The sequence below is a fragment of the Equus quagga genome, chromosome 16 (genome assembly GCF_021613505.1).
Source record: "Equus quagga isolate Etosha38 chromosome 16, UCLA_HA_Equagga_1.0, whole genome shotgun sequence".
NCBI classification, from domain to species: Eukaryota; Metazoa; Chordata; class Mammalia; order Perissodactyla; family Equidae; genus Equus; species Equus quagga.
The window spans coordinates 16,924,691-16,951,515 of record NC_060282.1 but is presented as its reverse complement, the minus strand read 5'-3'; the positions used below and the strand labels follow the sequence as shown (position 1 = coordinate 16,951,515).

General features: G+C 40.0%; 1 protein-coding gene across 8 annotated transcripts in view; it reads right to left on the bottom strand.

The window, feature by feature from the left end:
* TATDN1 (TatD DNase domain containing 1) overlaps nucleotides 1–26,825 on the bottom strand; it is a 39,637-nt gene that overhangs the window by 8,591 nt on the left and 4,221 nt on the right. For 4 of the 8 annotated variants that reach the window (XM_046641719.1, XM_046641721.1, XM_046641723.1 and 1 more), the window contains exons 2-9: nucleotides 19,087–19,152; nucleotides 16,907–16,956; nucleotides 14,568–14,631; nucleotides 12,211–12,354; nucleotides 12,073–12,115; nucleotides 5,904–5,989; nucleotides 5,773–5,813; nucleotides 3,457–3,533 (exon numbers count right to left, since the gene is read on the bottom strand). In XM_046641719.1, the coding sequence (XP_046497675.1) occupies nucleotides 3,457–3,533; nucleotides 5,773–5,813; nucleotides 5,904–5,989; nucleotides 12,073–12,115; nucleotides 12,211–12,354; nucleotides 14,568–14,631; nucleotides 16,907–16,956; nucleotides 19,087–19,152 (571 nt within the window). Of the gene's footprint in view, nucleotides 1–3,456; nucleotides 3,534–5,772; nucleotides 5,814–5,903; nucleotides 5,990–12,072; nucleotides 12,116–12,210; nucleotides 12,355–14,567; nucleotides 14,632–16,906; nucleotides 16,957–18,198; nucleotides 18,262–19,086; nucleotides 19,153–21,863; nucleotides 21,965–26,825 lie in introns of all 8 variants that reach the window. The other 4 variants (XM_046641718.1, XM_046641717.1, XM_046641725.1 and 1 more) reach the window with 3 other exon arrangements.

Here is a 26,825-nt window from a genome sequence, read left to right as displayed (position 1 = left end):
AGGAGAGAAATAGTGACTTTGATTAAATACTTCTGAGTTAATGTAGGAGGAAAAACCTCATGTGATTAGCTTAAAGCCAACTCTTTATAAACTCAAGATCATCTCGAAGACAGAATTACGGTTCAAGTTGGTGAAATAAAGGCCTTCTACCCCCTTCTCTTCAAAATCATCCCAAAATAAGAAGGAAAAAAAGAAGCATTTTTTGATGAAACTAGGAAACATTTCTAACCCCTAATCCAAAATATAACCCAGAAAGTGGATAGAGAAATGATAAATGATCTGTTTATGTGCTGACTTAAGTGCTAGGTGCCTGCAGAGAGGCTGAAGACAAGCAAACCAATTCACAGCGGGGATGAGGCAGGACTGAAACAGGGATTGTTTGAAAAGTGGGGTCAAGAGAAGATGAGCCTGACTCTCAGCTTACTTCCCAGTGAATTAGTGCAGAGATGACAACTTCTGCCTCCCAGCCCTGGCGAGTGAGCTTACTGAATGGTGAGATCCTCTCCAGCCCCGCCCTGCTCCAGAACACAGTTTATGGATCCCCACCCAACTTTTCCAGCAGGGAGCAGAGTACCCCTCTCTGGAGAAACTGAACCAACCCAGAGGAAGATCTCGGCAAGTTGACATTTAGGAATCCCTAAGCCGTCTGTGGGCTGCCAACCGCTGGGCTATCTCCCCAGAGAGCTTCCAAAGAGCTATTTTTGCTTAACTTTTTCAATGTACAGCAAAAAACTGCCTGACATTTGAAGAAAGCCTCTATCACGACAGAGACCAAAACAAAGAGGCAAAAGGAACTCAGAGGAAATAAAACCATTGCATGGCAAACAGAAAATAACTTTAAAGAACTATTAATTCATATCGTTACAGAGATGAAAAGATGCTGCATCTGCCAAACAAGATAACGGTAGAAAAAAATGGAAGAGAGCTTTCAGAGACTGAAAACAAAAGCTGAAGAAAGTTCCATTAAAAAGGTTGAAAAATAAAGCACTTTTTGAAAAGAAAAAAAATAGAGAATTTTTTTTTTTTTGAGGAAGACTGGCCCTGAGCTAACATCCACTGCCAATCCTCCCCTTTTTCTGAGGAAGACTGGCCCTGAGCTAACATCCACTGCCAATCCTCCCCTTTTTCTGAGGAAGACTGGCCCTGAGCTAACATCCGTGCCCATCTTCCTCTACTTTATATGTGGGACACCTACCACAGCATGGCTTGCCAAGCGGTGACATGTCCACACCTGGGATCTGAACTGGCAAACCCTGGGCTGCCGAAGCAGAACGTGCGCACTTAACCGCTGCGCCACCAGGCCAGCCCCGAGATAGAAATTATAAAATAAAAAAATGAGCTCAGAGTATCAGCCTGGGAGGTCCAAAGAAACAACAGAAAAAAAAGATGAAGAAAATTTCCTTAGAATGACAAAGATGAGCCTCAGCTGGAAGGGGCCAGTAGAGAGTGCACAAATTCTGAACGACAGAAAACCTGTCAAAACACCCAATTTGTGAAGTTTGATAATACCAGAGATAAAGAACTAAAGTATTCTACAGAGGTCAAAAAGTAGGTCACAGGGAAAGGACTGGGAATTATACCAGCAACTGACTTATCAGATGGAACAACATAAATTTTCTGTGAAAATGATTTCTAATCTAGAATTTTATGCCCAGAAAAAATATCAAGTGGAAGCGTGTTTTTTTTTCTTTCATTAACTACGCAGGTAAACTTTCATGAGGAAGAGCAGAATAAATTCCTTTTCAAACACTGTTCCATCAAAACAAAATGGACCACATGGGATCTAAAAATAGGAGTTCTATCACAGAAGAGACACTGGTCCAAGCTGAAGGAGACGGACGGAAGAGTCAGGGACTAATGGAACTATCAGGTTATCTACACAGGTTTCCTCATGCGGAAAAGCACATAAGGGCGTTTACAGAGCTGCTGGCAAGTGTGAGAAGGTTCAAGTTTTGAAGGAAGCCAAGTAAATAAAACCATGAGGAAAGTGTGTCCAGGAAAATAAAAGAGTGGTACACCACATGGTTCAGCAATCAACAATATTTACATAGACATAATAATGAAAGCACAGCTGAATATGCATGTAGCCAAAAATTCTGAAATAGCTACACTGAGAGGACTATGGAGGAAATAACGGAGGTGGGAGGGCCTTATTAGATATAAGAACTAAAATGCTTATTTACCTTAATGAAAATAGACAATTAAAGGGGATGAATTAAGAGATAATAGCATAAGCATATTTAGAGAGATGGCAGTAAGAACAAAGTGGCTGTCTCTGGAAGAGCTGACTTCGGGGTAGAGGGCACGTTGGGGAGAATATGTGTATAAGTCTTTGAATACTACTTGACTTTTTAATCCATTATGCATGTATTCCTTTCCAAATTAATTTATAAATTAAATCTTTAGTCTAAAATATGGAAGAAGCATCTAGGACATTTAAATAAATCAAGTCTATAGCAAATAATTTCCTAAGGAGAGTTTAGTAAAACATAACATAATCAAACAAGTAGTAATATTAAGGGAATGAAACACTAAAGAGGGAAAGCAAGTCTTACTATTTTGCAATTTATTTAATGAGCTACACTGACATCCTATGACAAGACACTGGTGGAAGCTCACCAAATTATCTGAATGGAAACGAGCCCAGGGAGCCAGCTGCGCTAGCTGACTGCGCTGGGTGGATGAGGTTTAGTGTGCTGTAAGAGTAGAAAGGTTGCCGAGTGAGGAGCCAAGGGGACACAGGTTCTCACACTTGGAGTTACTTTACACCTGTTTCTTACCTTCTCTGAGCCTCAGTTTCTTGGCCTACAGAGACATAAGATGATTATGTCACGGTGTATGTATTTCCCCAATGGTCAGACATCACTGGTGTATATGTCATACAGTGCTGTGAACATGTATGTTTTAAAGGGGTAAAAGGACCTCAGAATAAATTGCATTGCTAGAGAAAGCTAGCTGCTGACCTCAAAACAAAATTACTGGGGCCGGCCCTGTGGCCGAGTGGTTAAGTTCGAGCGCTCCACTGTGGTGGCCCAGGGTTTTCACCGGCTTGGATCCTGGACACGGACATGGCACCACTCAGCAGGCCACGCTGAGGCAGCGTCCCACATGCCACAACTAGAAGGACCTACAACTAAAATACACAACTGTGTACCGGGGGGCTTTGGGGAGAAAAAGGAAAAATTAAAATCCTTAAAAAGAAACCAAAACAAAATTATTTTCCATTATTGGAACACAGAGTAGTAGTTTATAACTTTTGAGCTTTAACTTGTAATAGTAATATACTGTTTAATTTCTTACATAATTACTGAAATTCACAGCCAAGATCAATACAAAACACACACAAACTGTAGTAAAAATAAATTTAAATCTTGATCAGGAATTCACTGTAAAAACAATTTAAGGATTCTGTTTAATATAAGAACTAAAAAAACAAAAAATAACTGAAGGACCTACCAACCATTAAATCCTATATAGAGATCCAAGTCAATCAGAGCAGCTGCTGCTTCCTTGCTGCCATCAAATGAATGCACCTAAGGACATACAGGTATGATTTTATTATAATAATAATTACTCTTTCTTTAAAATTCTAAATCACATTAATATGACTTTCTAAGCAAAAATATAGATGCATTAGGGTTTTTCGGACCACAGGGTTTCAAAGGTGGTGGCCCCTACAATTTTTCTTTTCAAATCAAATTTCACATTTATAACCTGTCATCATCTCCAATGACCTGAAAGGAGGAGACGGCTGCCTAGAAGTTTTCTTTGTGGCTGTGCTGCTATCTCTGCACCGGCGTTTCCGCACCACCTCCAGGAAGACGGACTGGAGTGGGGAGCCGCAGGCAAAAGCATGAAGGAGAGTTAGAATGTTATAAGCTATTTAAAATATATTAAAAATGTTCAATTTTTCTGTTAAGTATCCTTTTTTCTAAAAGAGAAATGACTTTTAAGAGCCAAGTTTTAAGATTTATAAAGAGATTGTGAGAACATCACTTTAAAAAAAATGTAAATTGTTAAACATCAGTAATATCAGCTCGGCAGGCAAAAGACTGAGATGGTGTTTCTGTCCTTCAAAGATACAGGGGTAGAGCATAGTTCTTCACACTTTGGATGTATTTATGTAATCAAAACAGTAAGTAACAACACGCCTTTGAACACACCTAACAAGTGATGTCACATTGACACAGCGTCTAGAGTCTGAATACTACGGATAACATGTTTCTCAAAAATAAAACTGTTACAAAGCTGCCCAAAACGTTTTATTCTTCCCCTCATCATTTCCACCTGACTAGAAAACACAGCCTCCGCTAATATCAAAATAATTTTAAATATGACTCTTCATAAACCATTTCAGAAAATTAGTTAATTCTTTATTTGGCAATCTCTTTTTTGATAAAAGTCAAACATTTAGATTGGATTTGTTACTATTGCCGTTAATTTTTAAAAACTATTATAAAGTCAGCCAAGTAAATTCTTTTTTTTAAAATTAAAAAAAATTTTTTTTTTTCATTTTTAATTTTTTTTGAGAAAGATTAGCCCTGAGCTAACATCTGCTGCCAATCCTCCCCTTTTTTGCTGAGGAAGACTGGCCCTGAGCTAACATCTGTGCCCATCTTCCTCCACTTTTTTATATGTGGGATGCCTGCCACAGCATGGCTTGACAAGTGGTGCCATGTCCACACCCGGGCCGCCAAAACGGAACATGCAAACTTAACCACTGTCCACCAGGCCGGCCCCAAGTAAATTCTTATTTAGAAATAAAGTAAATGGGCTGAGAGGTAGAGTCTGAAGGCTCTAAGTGCCACTAGTAATCCCAAGGGCATAAACAGAGCCTCTCTCAATTCCCAAGTACAGTTCCTAAAGAATAAATTACAGGGTCAGTAAACCACAGATTAAAATGTGCACAGTAATATTAACATAGCAATGCAGAAAACATGCCTGTCACGAGTGGCATGAAGCAGAGGCTGAGCACTTGAGAGACTATATATGAAACCACCACAGCAACGTGACGTGGGCATACAGGAGTGCTCAGGGCCATCTCCTCCCTCCTCAGTTGGCGTCGTCCATGTGATTTTTCTATACCTGATAACAGCTCTTTTGCTAGAGACCAGTGAGTCTCCTAAAATTATATGTGAAATTGGTACATTTGAGCATTCTTCTGAGGGAGATTTTCAAAGGAGTCCATGATCCAAAAAAGATTAAAAATTACTGCTATGGATACCTGAGCTAAGTGGTGGGCTGATAACATTTCTGGGAACTGTCTCAAGACTAACGATTGAAATGACCATATAGAAATGTTTAGAGCAGAAGCAAATTACAGAAAGAATGAGTCTCTAATCAGAGTGATAATAGTAAATGAATACTATTGACAATAATTAAGAAGGCAAACCTGAAATGAATGCTAGAATATTTTAAAATATTAAATTTCCATTTTGCTCAAAATTTAAATTGAAGATTAAAGAATGGCAGATAGAAGAGGCAGAGAAGAATATCATGCACTGTTAAAATGTGTCAGAGTAAATTCACAGGGTTTTTCTGTGAACAGAATGTTGTACTCATTCTCGAACTTTGAACAAACTAACCGTAATTAAAACAGTATGATTTATGTTTGTGCCACATCTGGCCCACAGATTCAACAGTAAATTTATATGCCCTTCCAATAAGAGAGAGAAGAGCCTTAATAACTTTATTGCTGATGTGTGAATTAGAGGCCAACTGTAACCAAGATGCTTTGAAGCATCACACATGAAAAACACCTTTTATACTTACCACTCCACCCACACATCGATCTCTATTTCTTTTCATTATGTCTATGAATTAAAAACAAAAGCAGCTTTTAGCAAATAGCTGGATTTCTGCAAAATTCTTAAATTCTAAATGAGATTTTAGCTATCACTCACCCAAAAATTCGGCATGTGAGTTCCGACAGTGAAGAAACATTGGTAGTTTTGTTTGTTCTGACAGTTCAAACTGTTTTTCAAAATATCTGCATAATGCAAAAAAAACATTTCCTCGTTAAAAATTTTATCATGAGAAAAGTAATTGTCAAATGATTTTTTTCAGTTAAAGGACTTTTATTGTCTAGAGATTATAGAACAGAAATGGTGAATTCACACTTGTACACATCAGCGTTAGCCGAAGGCTTGTATAACAGGCAGCTTCCTGGGAGAGAGACAGCAGTCCTCCGTCATCCAAAGAGGGTACTATTGTTCCGAGACCCGCAGTGGAGGCCCCAAACCGCAAATGGCACCGAACCCTACATGGACCATGTTTTCTCCTTTAAATACACACCTACGATAAACTTTAACTTATAAATTAGGCACAGTAAGAGATTAATGACAATAACTAGTAATAGAACAAATATACTGTAACAGGTTTTAGCAATCTCAGCATGTGATTTTCTTTCTTAAGGGGAAAACTTTCATCTTGTCACTTAAAAGCAGCATTTTAAAGCTTCTCTTTTCCACATGGGAATTGCCAGCATCCCTACTCCTGCACTTTGCAGCCATTCAGTAAAATAAGGATTACCTGAACACAAGCACTGCAATACCACAACAGTCGATACCACGGCAGTCGATCTGATAACCTGGATGGCTACTAAGTGAATAACGAGTGGGCATCGAGCACCGCGTGGATACGCTGGACAAAGGGATGATTCACATCCCAAGCAGGACGGAGGGAGATCTCACCATGCTATTCAGAAGGGCGCACAATTTAAAACTTATGAATTGTTTATTTCTGGAATTTTCCATTTAATATTTTCAGATTGAGGTTGGCCACAGGTAACTGAAAACCATGGAAAGTGAAACCATATAAAGGAGGATTACTGTACTTCATTTTCTGGGATTACAAAATTGTTTTCAGAAACGTTTGTTAGTTTTTCCATTATAACTGCTGGGTAAATCAGGGAGCACTTTACTATTGGTCGCTAGAAGCAAAGAGCTACAAGGTTTACGTTTACAGTGATAGGGGCTGTTCCCCCAAATGATTACTTTTAACAGCTTTCTGACCAAATCCCAGCAAATGAAGCGGACACTTGATCGTCCCGAGGGGCCCCTTCCCTGCAGTATGTGTTGGTGATGGAAAATACACGGCCGGCCCCTTGCCCCAGAGCTGGCTGAGCACGTCACCGGGAGTCACCCCACTCCACTGCGAAGCCAAGCAGGGCTTGACATATACTCACTCAGTGTTCCTACGTGCTATTTACAGAAACTACTGCACTGAGCAAGAAGGAGGATTCCCTTAGAAACTAAACTCAAGGATTGGTTAAATAGCACAAAAACTAAAATACTCTCTTTTTCAGAAAAATGAGAATTACATGATAAAATGGGCAACCTTCAATAATTTAGAATACTTTATAAAAAGCACTTTTCAAGTGCGACATACCATTATCTCATTTGTTCCTCAAAATAACCCTAGGATAGCACAGGAGCTGGTGTCAGACGGCTGCAGGCCCTTGTCAGAGATCACAGCACACAACGTGGCACACTTGGAACCAGAACTCCAAGGCTCTTATTCCGAGTCCCAGCCAAAACGACCACAAGTTGTGGCATTTCAAAAAAGTCTCTTCCTGGTCCCGGGGTACAATGACAATACCCAGTGGATCTAACGGGGTGGGGTGTTCTGTACGCTTTGTCATGTCAGCAGTGTTTTCTCTCCTCATTAATGGTCATGCAGTTTAAGTGAAACCAGGAGTCAGACAATAGGTGTCTTATTTTCTTAATGGGGTTTACCTCTTTTTTACCCTTAATTTGGGGGAACAATTTCTGTGTTTAACTTAAATGTCTCTTTTGCTATATTTTCTTCTATCTCATCTCCTTGAAGGGCAGGACAACTATTTTCCTGGAATATCCTTTTGTACTCTTGAAAATGCTAAATTTTAAACTTAAAAATGGAAATGTACTTCTTAAAGAAAGAGTCTTCCTAAAGTTGGTGGTCTATGTCTTTATTACCCAATGTTTAGGTTTTCAAATCACCTTTTCAGATTCTGCTGGGCCAGAATAAGCAAAAGAAATTTGCCGAAATTTCAGTGCAGGAAATAATAAATGAAAACTCGGAAGAAAAAAGATTTTAATAATTACTACTAGTCACTATTTCCATAACCTTGAAAGTAATTCTATTGTCAGCAATTAAGTGTGCTGCGGTCATTTCCTGCACATGTGGCTTCTGGCTACCCGGCAGGCAGTAGTCTGCACTGTGTTCCCTCTCTACACTGAGAATTTTTTTTCACACACACTTCTATGTACAAAGCCACAGACTTACAGAATCTAACGATCAGCCTGGAAGTAAGCCTTCCACTCACAGAGCAGGCAAAAGCACAATTTACGAAAATAACAGATGCCCAAGCAATGTGCCTACAGAATGCTGCAGAATTTGAGAAGAAGGTCCATGCACTCAAGCCTGCTGGGTATCATAAGCCGTATGGTAAAAAATTACTCCTAATGATACGAATTGAAGATAACTGGTACTTAACCTCAAATGACTGTCTTTAAAGGAAAAAAAACCCCACCATGCTAACTAGGAATAATAATGTAACTTAACCCTCGGTGGTAATCCTTCCTCTAAGCTGGCTGATGGCAAGGATGGCCTCAATCTCTCATCTCTGTGGTCCCCTAAATCTCCAAAGGAGTATTTTGAAATCTTGTCTGAGGTCTGATTTTTTTTTAAAGACCTGCACAGTTTTAACATTTTAGAGCCCCAAGAAAAATGCCCAAAGGAAATTTCTTCCACTCCAGTGAAGAGAAGTCTAACTTGCAACAAAGAAAGGAGTGTGGCACAGGACAGAGAAACGGAAAATACAGGGATGTGTAAATCCATAAATCCACATCCCTTCCATAATTCAGGCCTTTTCCTTGTTTTCATACTTTGCTTTGCTTTTGCTCTTTAAAAAAATACTTTTCAAAAACCCCAAACAAAAGCTTAGCCAGTATTTTCCTTTAGGATGGCAGTATTTCTAAGGATAATAAAATAGCCACAGTTTATTGAGCACTCACTCTGTGCCAGACATAGGGCTGTGGGCTTTACACACCAAATTTGAAGAGCGGCAGGTGTTATTATCCCAATTTTAAAGATGAGGAAATTGAGATTTACAGTTCCAATTCAAACCCAAAGTTCTGTTGATTTCAAAGATCTTACCTTTAACACTATGTTATATATAGCCTTTACTTGCCATTATTTTTCAGACACTGTATCTACTGCAAATTAGTTCTTTTGGTCTTGCTTCCTTATCCATTACACTAATTTATTTTCTACTTTTCTCTTCTCATACATCTTCTTTACCCTGACTATGTTTTTACTTAAAAAACAAAACCAAAACAAATCATGCACTGGCTGTTTCAGATGGTACAAAAGTGCAGACCAAAATCTAAATTCTTCCAAGAGTAGACCCAAGAGTAGGAGCTGGATTACAGGCTTTCCATCCATGCTACTCTGTAGGAATCAGAAAGACTCTTCCCAATTCCAGGAACACTTCCTGAGACCGCACATGTGCTAAGAGTTCTGTGCCAGGTGCCTTGGGAACCACAACGCGAGTAAGACTTGGTTTGCGCCTTTGGAGAACTCAGAGAGACAGTGTGTTGTGGCAGGGGCAGGGGTGCCACAAACATGTTTTCAGTACCATGTGAGACGAGCTGACACAAGCATGGAGGGCTGTGTGCACAGAGAACGGGGGCTGCGTGCTCTTAGTACCTGCAAAGGGGAAGGGGAGGGAACAAAGGCAGAAGAAACGGGTACTTACTTCCTTAAGGACAATCCAAACAGGATTACTACTGGTGTGTCATTTTTTTACTCACTAAGTCATTTAACGTTTTATAATTTTTTAAAAATCTTAAATTGAACTGCCCATCTTTCAAAATTTCTACCGTACTTTAGTTTGTTCTGAGCTTTACCGGCTCTGGAAGAGGCCAAGCTCACACTCCATCACCTTAGCAAAGCCCTTCCTGACTCCTCTGGAAGATTAGTCCTTCCCTCTGCTGTTCACACACCTTTTTGATAGCATTTTCCAACCTGTTTTAATTATTTATATCCTCTCTTGTCTATAAAGGCATAAGAACCGAGTCTTACTCTTCTTTGTACCACGCTGAGGACGCCCTTGGTAATCATTTACTAATGAACGGAGTTTGAACTCTCTATTAGAGTCACATTAACACCTGGACAACTGGCGGGAGTGTTAAAGTGTAAGCCACGTCTTGCTGCACATACCGTTGTAAGTTCTGACTGAGATGATGGTGAAATATCCTCAGAGCGGCCAAACAGAACTGATATCATCAATGTTTTCATATAACACAAAAAAACTGAGTTTAAAGTATTTAGATTGCATTGTGGAATCAGTTTTGACTCATCTGGATGGAAACTCATAGGGGCAAGAAATCTTGGAGGACTCTGCCACTGCCTTTGATTGTTACACCACACAGTCTGTTTGCCTCACGAGGCTCATCTTGGCCTAAAATAGACGCTAAAGTGGAGGAATTAGGATCCATGGGCTTAACCTAAGAGAGTGTTACAGACAACTGTTTTCCTATTTACGTGTGAACACGTGAACTTTCAAGGTTAAGAGAGCTGACCTACATGATACTCAAGAGAGGAACAGAGACTGAGCCATCCTGCCGGTCACCACGAGAACAGCTCTGAAAAACATAGCCAATAACGTGCCACTAAGTGAACAGCTCTGAAAGGGCTCTATACATGAGAAGCCTGAAGGAAAGAGCCCATGGAACGTTACTCTAACCCGTCCTATGTCACGTGGCTATGGGCCTTCACCCTCCAGGAACCCTGGAGCTTGAAAGGGTGTGACGGACTCACTAGTCAACCCGCTCCGCACTACAGGCATTTGCACTGGGATGGACATAGCGGGACTGTGTGTGTGGCGGCGCAGGCAGTGAGGGAGAAAGTACACCTTGACAGGCATAATTTGAAAAACCCCTCAGGCCTCAAGTCACTGGCTTAATCAAGATCATATGACAAAAACGGTTAATTATTAAGTATTATGATAGAGCCAGATGGTATCATACGAGAGTATTTGATCCAGACTCCTCCTTCTGCGTAAGAAACTAAGCAGCACGGAGGGCTGCCTGTTCTTAAATGGCTTTAGGGACACATATTCCTTTTTTTTTTTTTAGGAAGATTAGCCCTGAGCTAACATCCATGCCCATCTTCCTCTACTTTATATGTGGGACGCCTGCCACAGCATGGCTTGCCAAGCAGTGCCATGTCCACACCCAGGATCCGAACCGGCGAACCCTGGGCCGCTGAAATGGAACGTGCAAACGTAACTACTGCGCCACCGGGCAGGCCCCCTTATTCCTATTTTTGTACACCGAGTTCCCAGCAGTTTCAGGCACATATTACTCTATAAATATTTGCTGAATGGACGAATAATTAAATTAACCTCCTTTAGAAGCTCATTCTAATGTTTTATCATGTTGATAAAGACGTTGTTTCTAAAATTCAACAAAATGCTCATGTCTTAAATTAAGGCTCTGACCTAATTTTTCTTTTCAGCCTGTAACACTGCCTGCCAGGATGACGACAGCAGCTCCACTCAGTTACAGGCCACAGGTTGTAGGACGTCCCCGAGGCTTGTGAGCTTTGGGATCTCTCAGAAGCCATCACTCTCCAGAGGGTTCCCATGAAAGGATTCGCGTTCCAAACGGACAACAGCCAATGTGCAGCAAGAGGAAAATATGTTTTTCTAGCTTTGGTGATTGATCCTATAATCTCTTTTTAATATCCCTTGCTCTTAAATCATACTCCGCATGACTGAATTTAATTCATTTCATTGGAATGGTTCATGTATGAATGCATTTATTAAACAAAAAACAACAAAAAGGTCTCCTTCATGTAAAACTCATCCCTTATTTCTAATATTAAAATCAATTAGCCAATTAGGGAACTATATGCTTCCATCCCTTATGAATTCCGTGCATGGAACTTGTTTCACTTAACTTCTACCAAAGGGAAAAACAAAAAATCTCGATGCTGAATCCAACTACATTCTAAACTGATAAAAGCAATTAAAAAAATCACTCTTAAGATTTTACAGTAATTTCTAAAGTCAACAAATTTCCTTACTTGAGCTGAGTATCTTTGGGACAAAACTCCAGTCGGTCAAAATCTTTAAAAGATAAAAAAGAATCAATAATTACTCACGACTTGTACAGAACAAACCAATTATTTTCAGTCACTCTAGTGGGCTAGGCTGGCACTTACCAAGTCCACATTCCCCTATTGCCACAACTTTCCCCTTGTTGTTTTCAGCAAGATTTAGCAACTCCATTAGGTAAAGATCGGGGTCATTCTTTTCAAATTCATCACATCTCGTAGGATGACATCCAACTGTGCTGAAAAACATATCTAGCACGAAACGTCTCAGGATTATTTTCAAAGTATTTTTCATATTTATTTTTCATATGCAAAAACAGTAGAATATCAAATAATTTCAACTGGTTAATTTTTAACAATAGCCATAAACTATTCAAACTACCAGAACTGCACTAAGTTAATCATATAAGAATTTTTGGAATACCTTAACAAAGCAGGACATGGATATAAAAATTGTCTTAATGTATTGGTAAAAATAATTAATTCAACTCTTTCCAAAGCTTGTATTTACTCAGATTTGCAGAATGGAAAATGAAACACTCTGCTGTAGAATGAAATGTCATAATCTAATCTTATCTTTTATATTCACTGTTCATGTGACTGTCTTATTTCATGTATTTAATATTAACAGTTACGATGTATTCCTTCCCTTTAAAAAGGGTGACTTAAAGGAGGTGGAAGAGGGATTTGTTTTTCTAATAAAAAATAAAGTGGACTTCTTTGGAAGCCATACTTTGATAGCTTTAATTGTATGGAACACAAATGTGAAGTCAAACAGGGCTTCTAAGTGGCTTAAGGTTCTTGCACCTGAACCCATTGGAGAGGTGTGGTGCCTTCTTCAGGCTCTCATGCAGGTGTTTACATTCAAAAGGAGGCAGCTTTTAAAGCAGTGAGGACACAGCTGTGCGGAGAGGAGTGCAAGAGGGCTGACAACAGAAATTCAAGAACTTTTTGGGTTTTGTTTTTGTTTTTGTTTTGGTGAGGAAGAATGGCCCTGAGCTAACATCTGTTGCCAATCTTCCTTCTTTTTACTTCAGTAAGATTGTCACTGAGCTAACATCTGTGCCAATCTTCCTCTATTTTGTATGTGGGATACCACCATAGCATGGCTTGATGAGCGATGTGTAGGTCTGCACCCAGGATCTGAACTGGCGAACCCTGGGGCGCCAAAGCAAAGTGCATGAACTTAACCACTATACCACCAGGCCGGCCCCAGAGATTTGAGAGCTTTTAAAAGCATCTGTTTGGGGATAAAAAGTATGGAAGACAATTCTTATACACAAATAAGCTTCTGGGAAGACAGTTATTTTTGGGTTTTATTTTGTTTGAGGAAGATTAGCCCTGAGCTCACATCTGCTGCCAATCCTCCTCTTTTCGCTGAGGAAGACTGGCCCTGAGCTGACATTCGTGCCCATTTGCCTCCACTTTATATGTGGAACGACTGCCACAGCATGGCTTGCCAAGCGGTGCCATGTCCACACCCGGGATCCAAACCAGCGAACCCCGGGCCGCTGAAGCAGAACGTGTGAAGTTAACCATTGTGCCACCAGGCCAGCCTCAGAAGACAGTTATTTTTATGGCCTTAATCACTAAGAAAAAGTGCCAGCAGTTCCTGAAGTATGCATTTTAGGAAGATTTCCATAAAAAAATAGCTTTTAATAAGTAAATCACTATTTTGAAAAATAATGTGGAATGCCCAATTCTTCAGTGTCTAGCACGTGAAGCATGCCAAAAAAAAAAGGTTAAGTAAATGAATGCCGGACAAAGATGGTATTTTATGTAACTAGGATTCCTTCGGGAATCAATTCCAAAACTTTACAGATTTTAAATAAATGCAAAAAGGTATGAACAGAAAGTGAGCATATAACAGACTATATACCATATTATTACTTGCATTCCTGAGGCCTTGCACAGTGTCTGGTCTGCATGATAAATATTTAATAAATAATCTTTCACAGCTTAAGTTAAAAAAGAGTAAATACAAAGCAACTCTTACCTTAAACACATTACAACAGACACACAAAAATGCGACATCAGGAATTTTTGTTAGTGCCACTGAGTTGATTCCGACTCCTAGCAACACTGTGTACAGCAGAGTGGAACGCTGTCCAGTCTTTCAGCACCATCCTCTCACCTTCCAGCGCTACTAGACAATGCTCCACTGCTGTGCAGTGTTTTCACAGCATCAGGAATATCTGAGGCTAAATTAGAGACCTGGTGGACTTAATTCTCATTACCTGAAATCTTAAAGTAATTCTTATTAAGTACTATGAGGGTTTATCAAGCATCTCATACACCAATGGGCACTCCGAATTTTTTCATCTTAATCATGTCCCACTGAAATCAGTCTACTGTCCTGTTGTTTCTACAGTCATGGTCCATTGTATTGTACCTGAGGCAGTTCTCAGACTTCTTCAAAATAACTTAATTCATATTTTTTTTTGGTAAAAGTAATATGAGGATACCATTTGTTTGTGCCAAATGCAGTGCATCTTTACTGTCTTGTAGATTTCCACCCGTAATCATAAACTGAAATAGAAAGAAATAAAATAAGCCCACTTTAACAGGGTATCAACAAGTTTCCCAAACATGCTGTCCTACTACTTTTTTCCAGAATGCTTTTCTCTGACTGTGACACACGTACCCTTCCTTTAAGATTCAGCTGAAAGAGCACCTCCCGTGTAGAGTGGTCCCTGACTACTCCCCTACCCCTCCATTCCTTCCTATCGAAATGGATTCACATGTGGGTCTTTCCTATCAGACCGTGAGTTCCTTGAGGACAGGTCATGTTACAAAAGCCTGAATAAGTAAAGACCTCTGACTTTAGAATTCTGTTCATCTAAATTAGAGATTCAATACTGCTGATTAATTCAGCTCTCCAAGTGTGGTCCTGGAACCCCCGGGGGATATGTGAGGTCAAAACTATTTTCAAAATAATGCTAAGATGTTATTTTGCCTTTTTCATTCTCATTCTGTCATAAGTATGCAATGAGGTATTCCAGAGGCTAGAACAGATTGACTGCAGAAACAGACACGAAAGTCCAGCAGTCTTCTGTTAAGCCAGACATTAAAGAGATGTAAAAATGTAAAACAATTCCACTCATGTCACTAAAGATTTTTAGTTTGGAAAAATACTTATTTTTCATAAAAATATGCTATTTATGTTATATAATGGTTTATTGTTATTTTAAAATGAATAAATACTTTAAATTTTTCTCTTTTAATTTATAATACAGTAGATATCAATAGATAAAACCCACATAAACAGAAGCTCTTTGGGATCCTCAATAATATTAAGGAACGTGACGTGGTTCTGAGACCAAAAGTTTGAGAATAAGATATTAACAAAAATATTGGGAAAACTTTGTTTACTAACAATACCTAATTCTTTAATCTAAGACCAAGTGCCCACGTCCAGTATTTCAATTATGTGAAATAGCTTCTAATCAAGGCTACCTTTAATTTTATCTATCACTTTTCCATTTGGATGAAAAGATAAGGGCAAGACTAGAGGACATAACTTCCTCTCCCAGTTTACACTGATGATGATGATGATGATGGCGGCAGCTTCCACCATCAACACAACAAAGGTTGTTTACTTCATACTAGGTATAATATCCAGTGCTTTGCATTCCATATTTTCTTTAACCCTCCCAGTGACTCTATTAATTAGGTCTTGCTGTCATTCTCAATGTATGGATGAGAAGACTGTAGTCTAGAGAGTTGAAGGACCCAGGTTATAAAGCTTTGAAGAACAAAGCTAGGGCTGGAACCCAGGTTTGTTATGCCAGCACTGTGCTTTTAATCACTACACTACAACTGCAAGGTACTGAGTTAAACTTCAATTCGGAACCACGTCCAAGTAAACTTCATTTCAGTTCTGCCACCCCTAAATCCGTGTATGTGTGATTACAAATGTTAAGATGAAACTCTTCACAGCTGACACAGGAAAATTTAGGAGCTTCGTACTTCAGAGTTTTCAAAATGGCATTTGATAAAGTGATTTACCAAGCAGAGAATAACCACATAATAAGAAATTAATGTAACGTTTATCCTCTCTCATTACTTGTGAATAACTAATACAATTTTAGCGCTCGAGACTGCAGGACTCATGTAGTCGGCAGTGTCACTCTTTAAAACTGAGGTTACTCAACTTAGAACCAGGAGTTACCACACACCCTGACACCACACTGTGGAATTTAACCTTATTTCTTGTGTGCATGTGTGGGATAGCTGCTATTTTTAAAAAATACTAATTAAAAAGAAATATCTATCCAAAGAATTTGACCCTGAGCTTGCTATTCATGTGCTTAGAACTCTCTAAAAAGTAATAGGAGTTTTCCTGACAATCCAACTATTACTGTAAAAATCAAAGTGTCCTCTCAGTTATCTGAAATGGCATACCCACACTATAAAAGCTAAACTTGGTGACATACACGGCTTTTTGATGACTGCTTAATTCTAACAAATGCTAAATTATGTTACAAAATTTATTAAAAGTTGCCTCTTAAGAAGCCTGGTAATTCAGATAGGTTTTAAAAAAATTTTTCAAAGAGACTTTGCCATTTACCACATTTGTAATCAGATGGAAAAACAACCCCATGAGGTTTGTGTCATTTAAATTGCTGTGGACAGAATATTTTGATATTTTATTTCATTAACTTGCTAATATTACATGTTGATATTACATATCCCAAAATACCAAGTGTGGCATTAGCTCTTTTTCTTCTACTCTGCATGCAGTATTTTAACCAAAATTTAGTTTTTTAAAAAATTCTCAAGAGTAACAAAAATGAAATGATACCTTTTTAACACCAATCTGGACAGCTCTCTCTATTACATCCTGTAAGTCATCTGTAAAAAACAAACCCCACATTAAGAAAACTTGATAAACAAAAATTTACTTATCTATAATTTAATCATCCCTTCTAGAAAGGAAAATACATAGAAACAATCACATTTACTAAATCAAAGTTACACTGATTCTATTTGATGAGTACTCATCATGAAATAAGCACAGAGCTGGCAATAACCTTGGAAAAAACAAAAAAAGAGGGCCAGCTTTGGTGGTCCAGGTTCAGTTCCAAGGTGTGGACTTATGCCATTCATCTCTCAGTGGCCATGCTGTGGCAGTGGCTCACATACAAAAAGAGGAAGGAAGACTGGCAGCAGATGTTAGCTCAGGGTGAATCTTCCTCAGCAAAAAAAAAAAAAAGAAGAAGAAGAAGAAAAGAAACTCACATAAGCCAACTAGATGAATAGTTATCCATTTAATTGTATTTTTATTCTGTTGATCAAAAGGCGGAAAGTGACAAAAGTCGGGGGTTCAAACTAAAGATGAATTTGCTCGCTACAATTTAAGTCACTTGCCTTGAATCTGCCATTTGTTAGTATGATTAAGATTGTTTATTTCTACTAGGGCTTTTCAGAGTACATCTCCACTGCCTCTCAAAACACGATATAACACCTCTTTGTAGATTTCAGTTAACACTGTATTTCTAAAATTACTATTCGCATTGAGGAAGGACAATTTTTATTTTCTCTGACAGTTGCTTTTTGCTTTTCCCCAAAATTCTCTGTTAAGTAAAAATAAACTTTTCTGGGGAAATCAATAGCAAATACCAATCTCTGAGAGGCCTGAGGTAAATGAATAGCAAAATTAAACAATTACATCATACAAATCCATTTATTAATTTCATATTTAAGTGTCACAGTAGATGTGACTAGAATTCAATTACTATTACTTCTAGAGTAGCTATAAAATTTCTTTTAGACAAAAAATATCAACTTAGTGAACTTATACTAAGTAGGGCAACCAGTTTTCCTAGATATTATAAACTAGAGGAATACCGATATAGATCACAATAAAACTTATTTCATAAACACAAGTATACAAACACACACACACAGTCATGAAGCATGAAATCCATTCAGTGCCACAAAGCCAAGAAAAGAAGAATGCAATTTATTCAATAGCCTGCAGTATATAAGTAACATCTTATAAACATAAAACATAAAAATATCATCTAAATTTCAAAAGGAAGTAGAAAAGGTAAGTTTTGATGAAAGGTAAGTTTTAGGAAAGCTAACATTTACTTTTCTTCTTTCAAGTGGCATCTGACATTCCCTATATTCAGAGCAGCTTTCACTTACGATCACCTAGAAGCAAAGAAGATGAGCTTCTGACTTAGCTTGTTCAAATGTGCCATTCGACATCATCCACAACAATGAAACCAAACCGTCCTGTTTGCATTTACACAGTAACAAGTATAGTAATTTTCGGAGGTGATATTCACAGACCAGCTTATTGGAGAAATTCTGCTTTCAAAAACTTGTCACTATCATTTCCCACTTAGTTACCTCAGGTGACAAAATATGCCTTTTAAATGAACTTGATAAGATAAATATACACCATTTTGCTTTTGGCTAAGCTTTCCATGAACGTTCGAGGTCCTTCTGTCTATTCCCACCCACACGGTCGGTCTCTAGGGTCTTGCAGGACTTGGATAAAGGGGCAGGCAAGACAGGGAAGGTGGACAGCACTGCACCTCTGCCTTCCTCACACTGCCACTCTGTCATGCAGCTGAGAATGTTTTCAAAAAACTAGACATTATACTGACGTTCCACTGTATGTGATTTTTGAATTATGTGCCCTACTGTTTAATTGCTTAAAAGACTAATTAAACAATCAACTATTATCAGCTTCTATGTATATGGTTATTTAAAGTTCCACATTCAAAATTATAAACTTCTACAGATAAGAAGGGCTTGATAACACTTTGATATAACATGTGTTCTGTAAATGTTCATGATCATCGTTTATCAATATAGCTTATATGGATTTCACTTTGCTTACTGTTTTATCCAAGATGCATAATAAATCCTTTAATTTCAATTGTAAGAGTGATTATGCTTTTCATGATTTCCTTGAGGCAGAACATGTTTCAGAGAGAAACTGTTTACCTTAATAAAAGAAACATTTACCTTGATGCTTTTGAACCCCTCTATAAATTCCTCTGAACATGGGATCTGTCAAGTTGATACCAATATCTGCGGAAAGCAAAAATAAAATGATTAATCATTAAGAGCCTCTATTTGAAACTTCCACTTTAAATAAAAGCTCCTGTTACTACACTTTTCATTCACATATTCATTCACACAAACAAAATCTAAGTGCCTACCATTTAACAATCACTTGGACGCTTGGGATACAAAGAGTAAGATGCAATTCCTGCTCTCAAGAAACTCACCACAGAACTGGGAAGGCAGACCCACTAACAGACAATTGAAAAATATTGTAAGTAGACACTGGCATTGTGAAGCATAGAAGAGGAACACTCAACCTAGTCCAGTAGCTGGCCCAGAAGAGGCTTCCAGAAAGAAGGGATCTCTGATCTGAATCTTACAGGATGAGTTAGAGTTACCCGGTAGAAGAGGGGAAACTGCAGACAGAGGAAGCAGCAGGAGCAAAGCACCGGGGGTGTGAAATATCAGGCAGACTGCCGTCAGCCATTCTGGCTGCTGGAGAGAAGTGTAGGGAAGGAAGTGGCCAGAAAAGGCCAGACTCAGCCATGTTACAGACACTTGTCTTTAAAATGCCAGGTCCAACAAGAAGCACCGATGGCTTTTAGGCAGAGGAGTAAGATGTGTATTCTGGACATCTCAATCTGGCGTCTGTGCAGAAGGTGAGATTTGAAGGGGGGAAATGGAGTTAGGATCTCATCTGGGAACAGGCAAGAGCTCATATTTGCAATGAAGAGAACCTGGTTTAGGGTAACGCAAGCGAGATGCAGAGAGGGGAATGCATTATTTATTTCCTTTATTCACCCAATACTTACGAAGACCAACTGTGTGCCAAATACTATGTAAGGACTTAGGGGATACAGATATGAATAAGACCCAATACTTGGTTCCTGCCCTTCAGGAATGTATAGCTTATATGGAAACTCCAATTAGAAACTGTGATATAATAAGCTAGATTGTAAGCAACACAAGGCAAAAGACATTTATCTTCTTCACTGCTGTATCCCTAGAACATAGCATAATGGCTGGCACATAGTAGGAGCTCTACAAGGATGATGAGAAAAGCTTCACTAGATCTGGAAGAAAGCAAACGCTTACAAGCTAACGAACGGAAAGGACACTCTACATACAGATGTGTGTACGCACACACTACACCTGGAAGACTGGAGAAGTTCACTGTGACCGTGGAGCACAATGCAGTTCTCACCGGAGAGCAACTTTGCAGCCCCTCTCTTCTAACCCGCTCCCCGCCCACACCACATTTAGTAACGTCTGCATGCACTTCTAGTCGTCACAACTGAGAGGGGTGCTACTGGGATCTAGGCTTCAGACCACGGGTGCTGCTAAATACCCTACAATGCACAGAATAGCCTCCCACAACAAAGAATTGTCTGACCCAAAAAATCAAGTGTGGTTCTTGGTAAATCCTGCTGTAGAGCATAAGGGAACAAGGGGAATGAGAAGAGGTGAAGTCAGATTGTGGTGGCCGTGGGCAATAAAAATGCCTTCTTTATGTAAAATACACATCCTTTAGCTCTTAGCACTAGGAGACTCTCCAAGTTCGTGGTGGGGGGTGGGGGGCAGTTGCCTACCAACAGACCTCTACATTATTTCTGCTGAGTTTCAGCTTTTTCTTTTTTTATCGAGGTGACGTGGTTTATAACATTACATAAATGTGAGGTGTACATTGTTATATATTTCGATTTCTGTGTGGATGACAGCATGTTCACCACACACAGACTAATTATGATCCATCACCACACACATGCGCCTAGTCACCCCTTTCGCCCTCCTCCCTCCCCCTTCCCCTCTGGTAACCACCAGTCCTATCTCTGTTGCTATGTGTTTGTTTGTTGTTTTTATCTTCTATTTACGAGTGAGATCATATGGTATTTGACTTTCTCCCTCTGACTTATTTCACTCAGCATAATACCCTCAAGGCCCACCCATGTTGTCACAAATGGCCTGATTTCATCATTTCTAATGGCTGAGTAGTAGTCCATTGTGTATATACCCCACATCTTCTTTATCCATTCATTCCTTGATGGGCGCCTAGATTGCTTCCAAGTCTTGGCTATTGTGAACGATGCTGCAGTGAACGTAAATCTATCTTGACACATTCGTGTTTTCATGTTCTTAGGATAAATACCCAGCAGAATAGCTGGATTATATGGTAGTTCTACTCTCAATTTTCTGAGGAATCTCCATACTGTTTTCCATAGTGGCTGCACCAGTTCCCACTCCCACTAGCAGTGTATGAGAGTCAGCTTCTGACTTGGTATATTCTCACTCTGATTTCTGCCAAGCTGGCCCTCAGTGAGCTGTGCTGCTTCAACATTAAGACAGACCTTGAAAAATGAATGGGAGTTTGGATAATCCAAGAGATGGTGAGGAGAGTATTCCAGGCATTTGAAACACCAAGAGAAAGGCACAAAGCAGAAAACTTCAAAGACACTTGGGCAACAGCATATACGTCAATAGAGGGTAAGAAATGAATTCATAACCAGTAACCTTTTTAAAGGGCTATTAACACACAAACATTATCGAATATTATAAATACAATACAGGGGTTCAGTGGAATGGCCCAGATCACAAGAAATCAGCATCTACTTTATTTCAAGTAAGGAAAGGAAATTAGATAGGGAAGTGGGAAGACTGAGAGAGGAAACCCAGGGGAGAGGGGTGAGGCCTTTTTGCCTAGAATAATCCTTCACAGGGGTCAGTCTATGGTCACCCACCATGAATGATCATTAGGAGCACAGAAACGGTCTGCATCTCTTCTAGCCCATTTCCTCTTTGCGCAGCAAAGAGATTAGAATTTTTCCAAGGCAATCTTTAACTAGAAAATGAAGTGAAAAACAAATGAAAATGAAAAGCAAGCAAATTTAACAAGTAAACGTACGATACTAATTTTAGAAGCGAAGTGAAGACTAGCTTGGAGGCCCAGTTTATGAAGCCTCTCCATATCCTTGTCTCAACCCTAACTGGAATGGATGCGAAATCGTCCTTCAGTGCTCACTCTGAGGCAGACGATGGTTAAGGACAATTCCAGGTGACACCACTTCCTGTTAGATCCTAGCTCTTCCCGACGTGCACTGGTCCTTCAGGACCTTAGTCAGAGTGTACTTCAAAGATCTACAGTCAAGCAGCACGTAACGACGTTTTGGTCAACAAGGGACACGACAGTGGTCCCATTAGTACCTTACAGATTAGGTGTGTAGTAGGCTATACCATCTGGGTTTACGTAAGAGCACTCTATAATGTTCGTTTGCACAACAAAATCGCTTAACAACGCCTTTCTCAGAAAGCATCCCCCTCGTTAAGCGATGTGTAACTACATATTCAGCTTTGGACCCAGGTGAGCCTTGGGCTTTAGCATATCCTGCACTGGCTCAGCCACCAATTTTTTCCCTTTTCTGCAAAAATCCCTTGTGACTTATAGCCCTTTTCTTTCATGGTTTGCCTAGAGTGTATTCCTGGGTCAGTTATTACAGCTGCTTTCTATCCTTTGATGACTAGGCTGCTTCACCTTAGGTTTGGTGAAGGGGTTCAGAACATGCCACCCCAAAATACGCCACTTTGGCACACTGGTTATTTCGAGCTGAAGGCACCTGAGAAACAGCAGATGCAGGAAAGGCTCTCTGATCTCCCCCCTTCTACCTAAAAGCAGGTCATACAATTTCCCATGAACCCTCCCTAGACCAGGAAGAGAAGAGTCTTATCACCAGAGACTGGGAGTCAAAGTCAAAATGGATCTGTACAAACAAACCCCAAATAACCCTTATCTTCCATTAGTTATCCCATGTATTTCCTAGTCACTGTCCCCAAATTTACACAATTTAAGCCCCTTTGTCTTATCACGTCCCCAAGTAAGCTTTTGTTAAGTTTTTTGGCCTAACAGCTTCTTTGGGTCTTCATTTTCCTTTTGAAGACTCCCATGCATGTGAAGAAAAAACTGCATGATTTTCTCCTGTTAATCTGTCTTATGTCAGTTTAATTCTTTTTTTTTTTTTTTTTTTTGAGAAAGATTAGCCCTGAGGTAACTGCTGCCAATCCTCCTCTTTTTGCTGAGGAAGCCTGGCCCGGAGCTAACATCCGTGCCCATCTTCCTCTACTTTATATGTGGGACACCTACCACAGCATGGCTTGCCATGCGGGGCCGTGTCCGCACCCGGGATCCGAACCGGCAAACCCTGGCCCGCCGAAGTGGAACGTGTGCACTTAACCGCTGCGCCAGCGGGCCGGCCCCATCAGTTTAATTCTTAGGCCCAGCCACAGAACCTAAGATGGCAGGAGGAAGTTTTTCCTCCCCTACAAAGGCAAACATCTTTTTCCTGCCTCTGGATTCACTTCTCTTTCCTTGAAGAAGTTCTCCTCTCTCCTATACTGGATGGCCTCTGGGCCTCCCACTCCCCACCCACCCACTACCAGCAAATAATGGGCAGGGTGCTTAAGATAATTAGAAGTCAATACAGAGCGGTCAAAGAAAAGTTCAAACTGATCATCAAAAAATATTCAATCTGTGAGCAAGTTCTGAGAAATACAATAAAATGGGGACTGCAGTTATGGAATGAGAAGGGACTCTGGAGTCAGAATTCCTGGCACTATGACTAATTAGCTGAATGATCCTGGGCAAATCAGCCTGTTTCCTCACTAAAAGGGTGGGCATAAAATTTCTCCTTCCAGGATGAAATGTGGCTCAAACTGGAAAATGAATGTGAAAGCATTTTTGCGAATTAAAAGCCTTATAGAATGTAATTATCATTATTACTAAGCCAATTTTGTAAAAATTCTGTAACAGGCCAATAACAAATGGAATTTTAGTCAACATTAGCTACATTGTCATACAAACTATAAGGGCTTAACACTCCCAATCCAAGACTGAGCAAACAGCCAAATGTAAGTCAATCTGTCTATAAAGACTCATGATGCAATCACGAAAATAAAAAAAATAAAGTCAAAATCCTATTTAACTTGTTCAAAATGTGCTGATCTATAATAAGGGACAGTATCTTTAAAATTAAGAAGTCCCTATCAGCAATAAACTCAAAAAAAGTAAACAAATACTGTATGCAAATCAATTTCTAGCCTGAAAACTAAGCTTGAAATAGCTTGAAAAACTAAGAAAGTAAGAGATAAGGGTGACAGAGTATGAGAGGAAGTAAAAAAAGGCAAAATGGAAAATTACTACTTCTGATTAGGGGAAAAATTGAGAGATTCACACCTTTAGTGGCATGTCACCTTGTAACGATCAGTAATGTTTCTCTTCCATTAATTTTTTCTTTAACTAGCTGGCTTTAAAAGCAGTACCTGCTTTACTGCTAAAAACTACTTCCAGTATTAATGAGTTTTATTTTCAAAACAAAATAAGAGTAGAAACTGTTTGCAACCGAAAGAAAGCCACATCTCCGAACCAATGGCTCACTGTTTGGGCTCAGAGGATCATGTCAAATCACTGTCACCTATGACCTAGGGATACAAAGGGACAGCAAATAGGGTATTTAAAATCGCTTTAGATTTGCTTAGCCTTCAGATATAACTTCAGGGGCCGGCCCGGTGGCGCAGCGGTTAAGTGCACATGTTCTGCTCCGGCGGCCTAGGGTTCACTGACTCGGATCCCAGGTGCGGACGTGGCACCGCGTGGCAAGCCATGCTGTGGTAGGCGTCCCACATATAAAGTAGAGGAAGACTGGCACAGATGTTAGCTCAGGGCCAGTCTTCTCCAGCAAAAAGAGGAGGATTGGCAGCAGTTAGCTCAGGGCTAATCTTCCTCAAAAAAAAAAAATAAATCAGATATAACTTCAAGTTTGCAGGAAATTAGGGAGCAAGCTAAACACTGCCACATAGCAAACAGACAAGTCCAGAAGATAGGACTTCCGTGGGACAACTGGCCAAATTGCTTCTGCAGGACAGTGCCATGAAAAAGAAATGTGTGTGATAAAGGGGTTGGCAAGCTATGGTCCCAGGCCATCGCCCATTTTTGTTTGCCCCTGAGCTAAGAATGCTTTTACATTTTTAAATAGTTGAAAAAAATCAAAAGAACAGTAGTTTGTGTCATCTAAAAATTATAAGAAATTTAAGTTTCAGTATCCAAAGTTTTACTGGTGGGGCCGGCCCGGTGGCGCAGCGGTTAAGTTCGCACGTTCCGCTTCTCAGCGACCCGGGGTTTGCTGGTTGGGATCCCGGGTGCAGACATGGCACCCCTTGGCACGCCATGCTGTGGTAGCCGTCCCACATATAAAGTAGAGGAAGATGGGCACGGATGTTAGCTCAGGGCCAGGCTTCCTCAGCAAAAAAGAGGAGGACTGGCAGTAGTTAGCTCAGGGCTAATCCTCCCTAAAAAAAAAAAAAAAAAAAGAACAAAGTTTTACTGGAACATGGCCCCACCTATTTGTTTACATATTGTCTACTGCTGCTTTTGAGTGACAAGGTCAGAGTAGTTGCAATAGAGATCATATGGCCTACAAGATAAAAAATATGTACTAAATCCCCCTTTAAGGAAAAAGTTGGCCAACTTCTGTTAAAAACTTAAGGAACACCTAAACGCATGGCTCTGGATTGGATACTGTTTCGGAAATGACCACCATATAAAAGAGGCTCCACAGAGATCCCTCATCTCTTCTACCATGCGGGGATACAGCCAGGAGGTGCCAGCTATGAACAAGGAAGCAGGTCCTCACCAGAATGCTACCATGCTGGCGCTTTGACCTTGGAGTTCCCAGGCTCCAGAACTATGAGAAATAAATTCCTGCTGTTTATCAACTACCCAGTCTGTGGTACTTGTTGCAGCAGCCCAAACAGACTAAGAAAATCTATGACATCACCTCTCTCAAGCTGTCCATGCCAAGCGGGTGGATTTTATCTCCTAATCTCTCACATCTGCACACTCTTTTCCGTCCCCCGACTACCATAACACTCCAGCCAGAATGCCACTCCGGTCCCTTCCACTGTGTTCTCCTCCTGACCCGAGGTTTCTTTTCATTCATGGATCAGATCATGATACTCTTAACTGGACTCCTGATGCTCTTAGGATAACAACCAAAGTCCTTAACATGGAATCATCTTGGCTCCACTAATCTCTCTAGCTCATTCTGTACCTCAGCCCCTTCCCCACTCCTCTCTGCTCCAGACCCACTGGTCTTCCTTCACTTCCTCAAAAGTACCATGCACCCTTTTGCCACAGGATGTCTGCACAGGCTGTTCTGTCTGGAACCTTCTCCCTGCCTTTTTTTGCCTACTTAACTCTTAATCTTCTTTCAGAGCTCAGCCCAAGTGTTACTTCCTCAAGGAAACCTTTTCTGACCTCCTCGTCTAAGTTTTGTTCTTCACCAAAGGCCCAGAGAATCATGTTCCTTTTCCTCAGTGCCGCCTTCTCTGTAATCGTGGTAAACAGTCATTATTGCACTTACAAGGCTGGCTGTCTCCACCACTAGACTACGACTTACTTTCTGCCCATCACAGATTCCTAGCATTGAGGACACTGTGTGGCACACAGTTGAGACTCAGTAAATATCTGTGGAATGAACGAATAACGAGGTTGACCAAGGGAATCCAAGACAAAGAATAGGAAATAAGGTCCAGTCCCTCAGGAAATGGAATTAATACAAGAGATGGCCAGAAGCCCCAACCAGCCTGCTGCAAGGGACACAGGGCAGGATCAGAATCCTGTTAAAAGAACACAACTACAGATAAATCTTAGG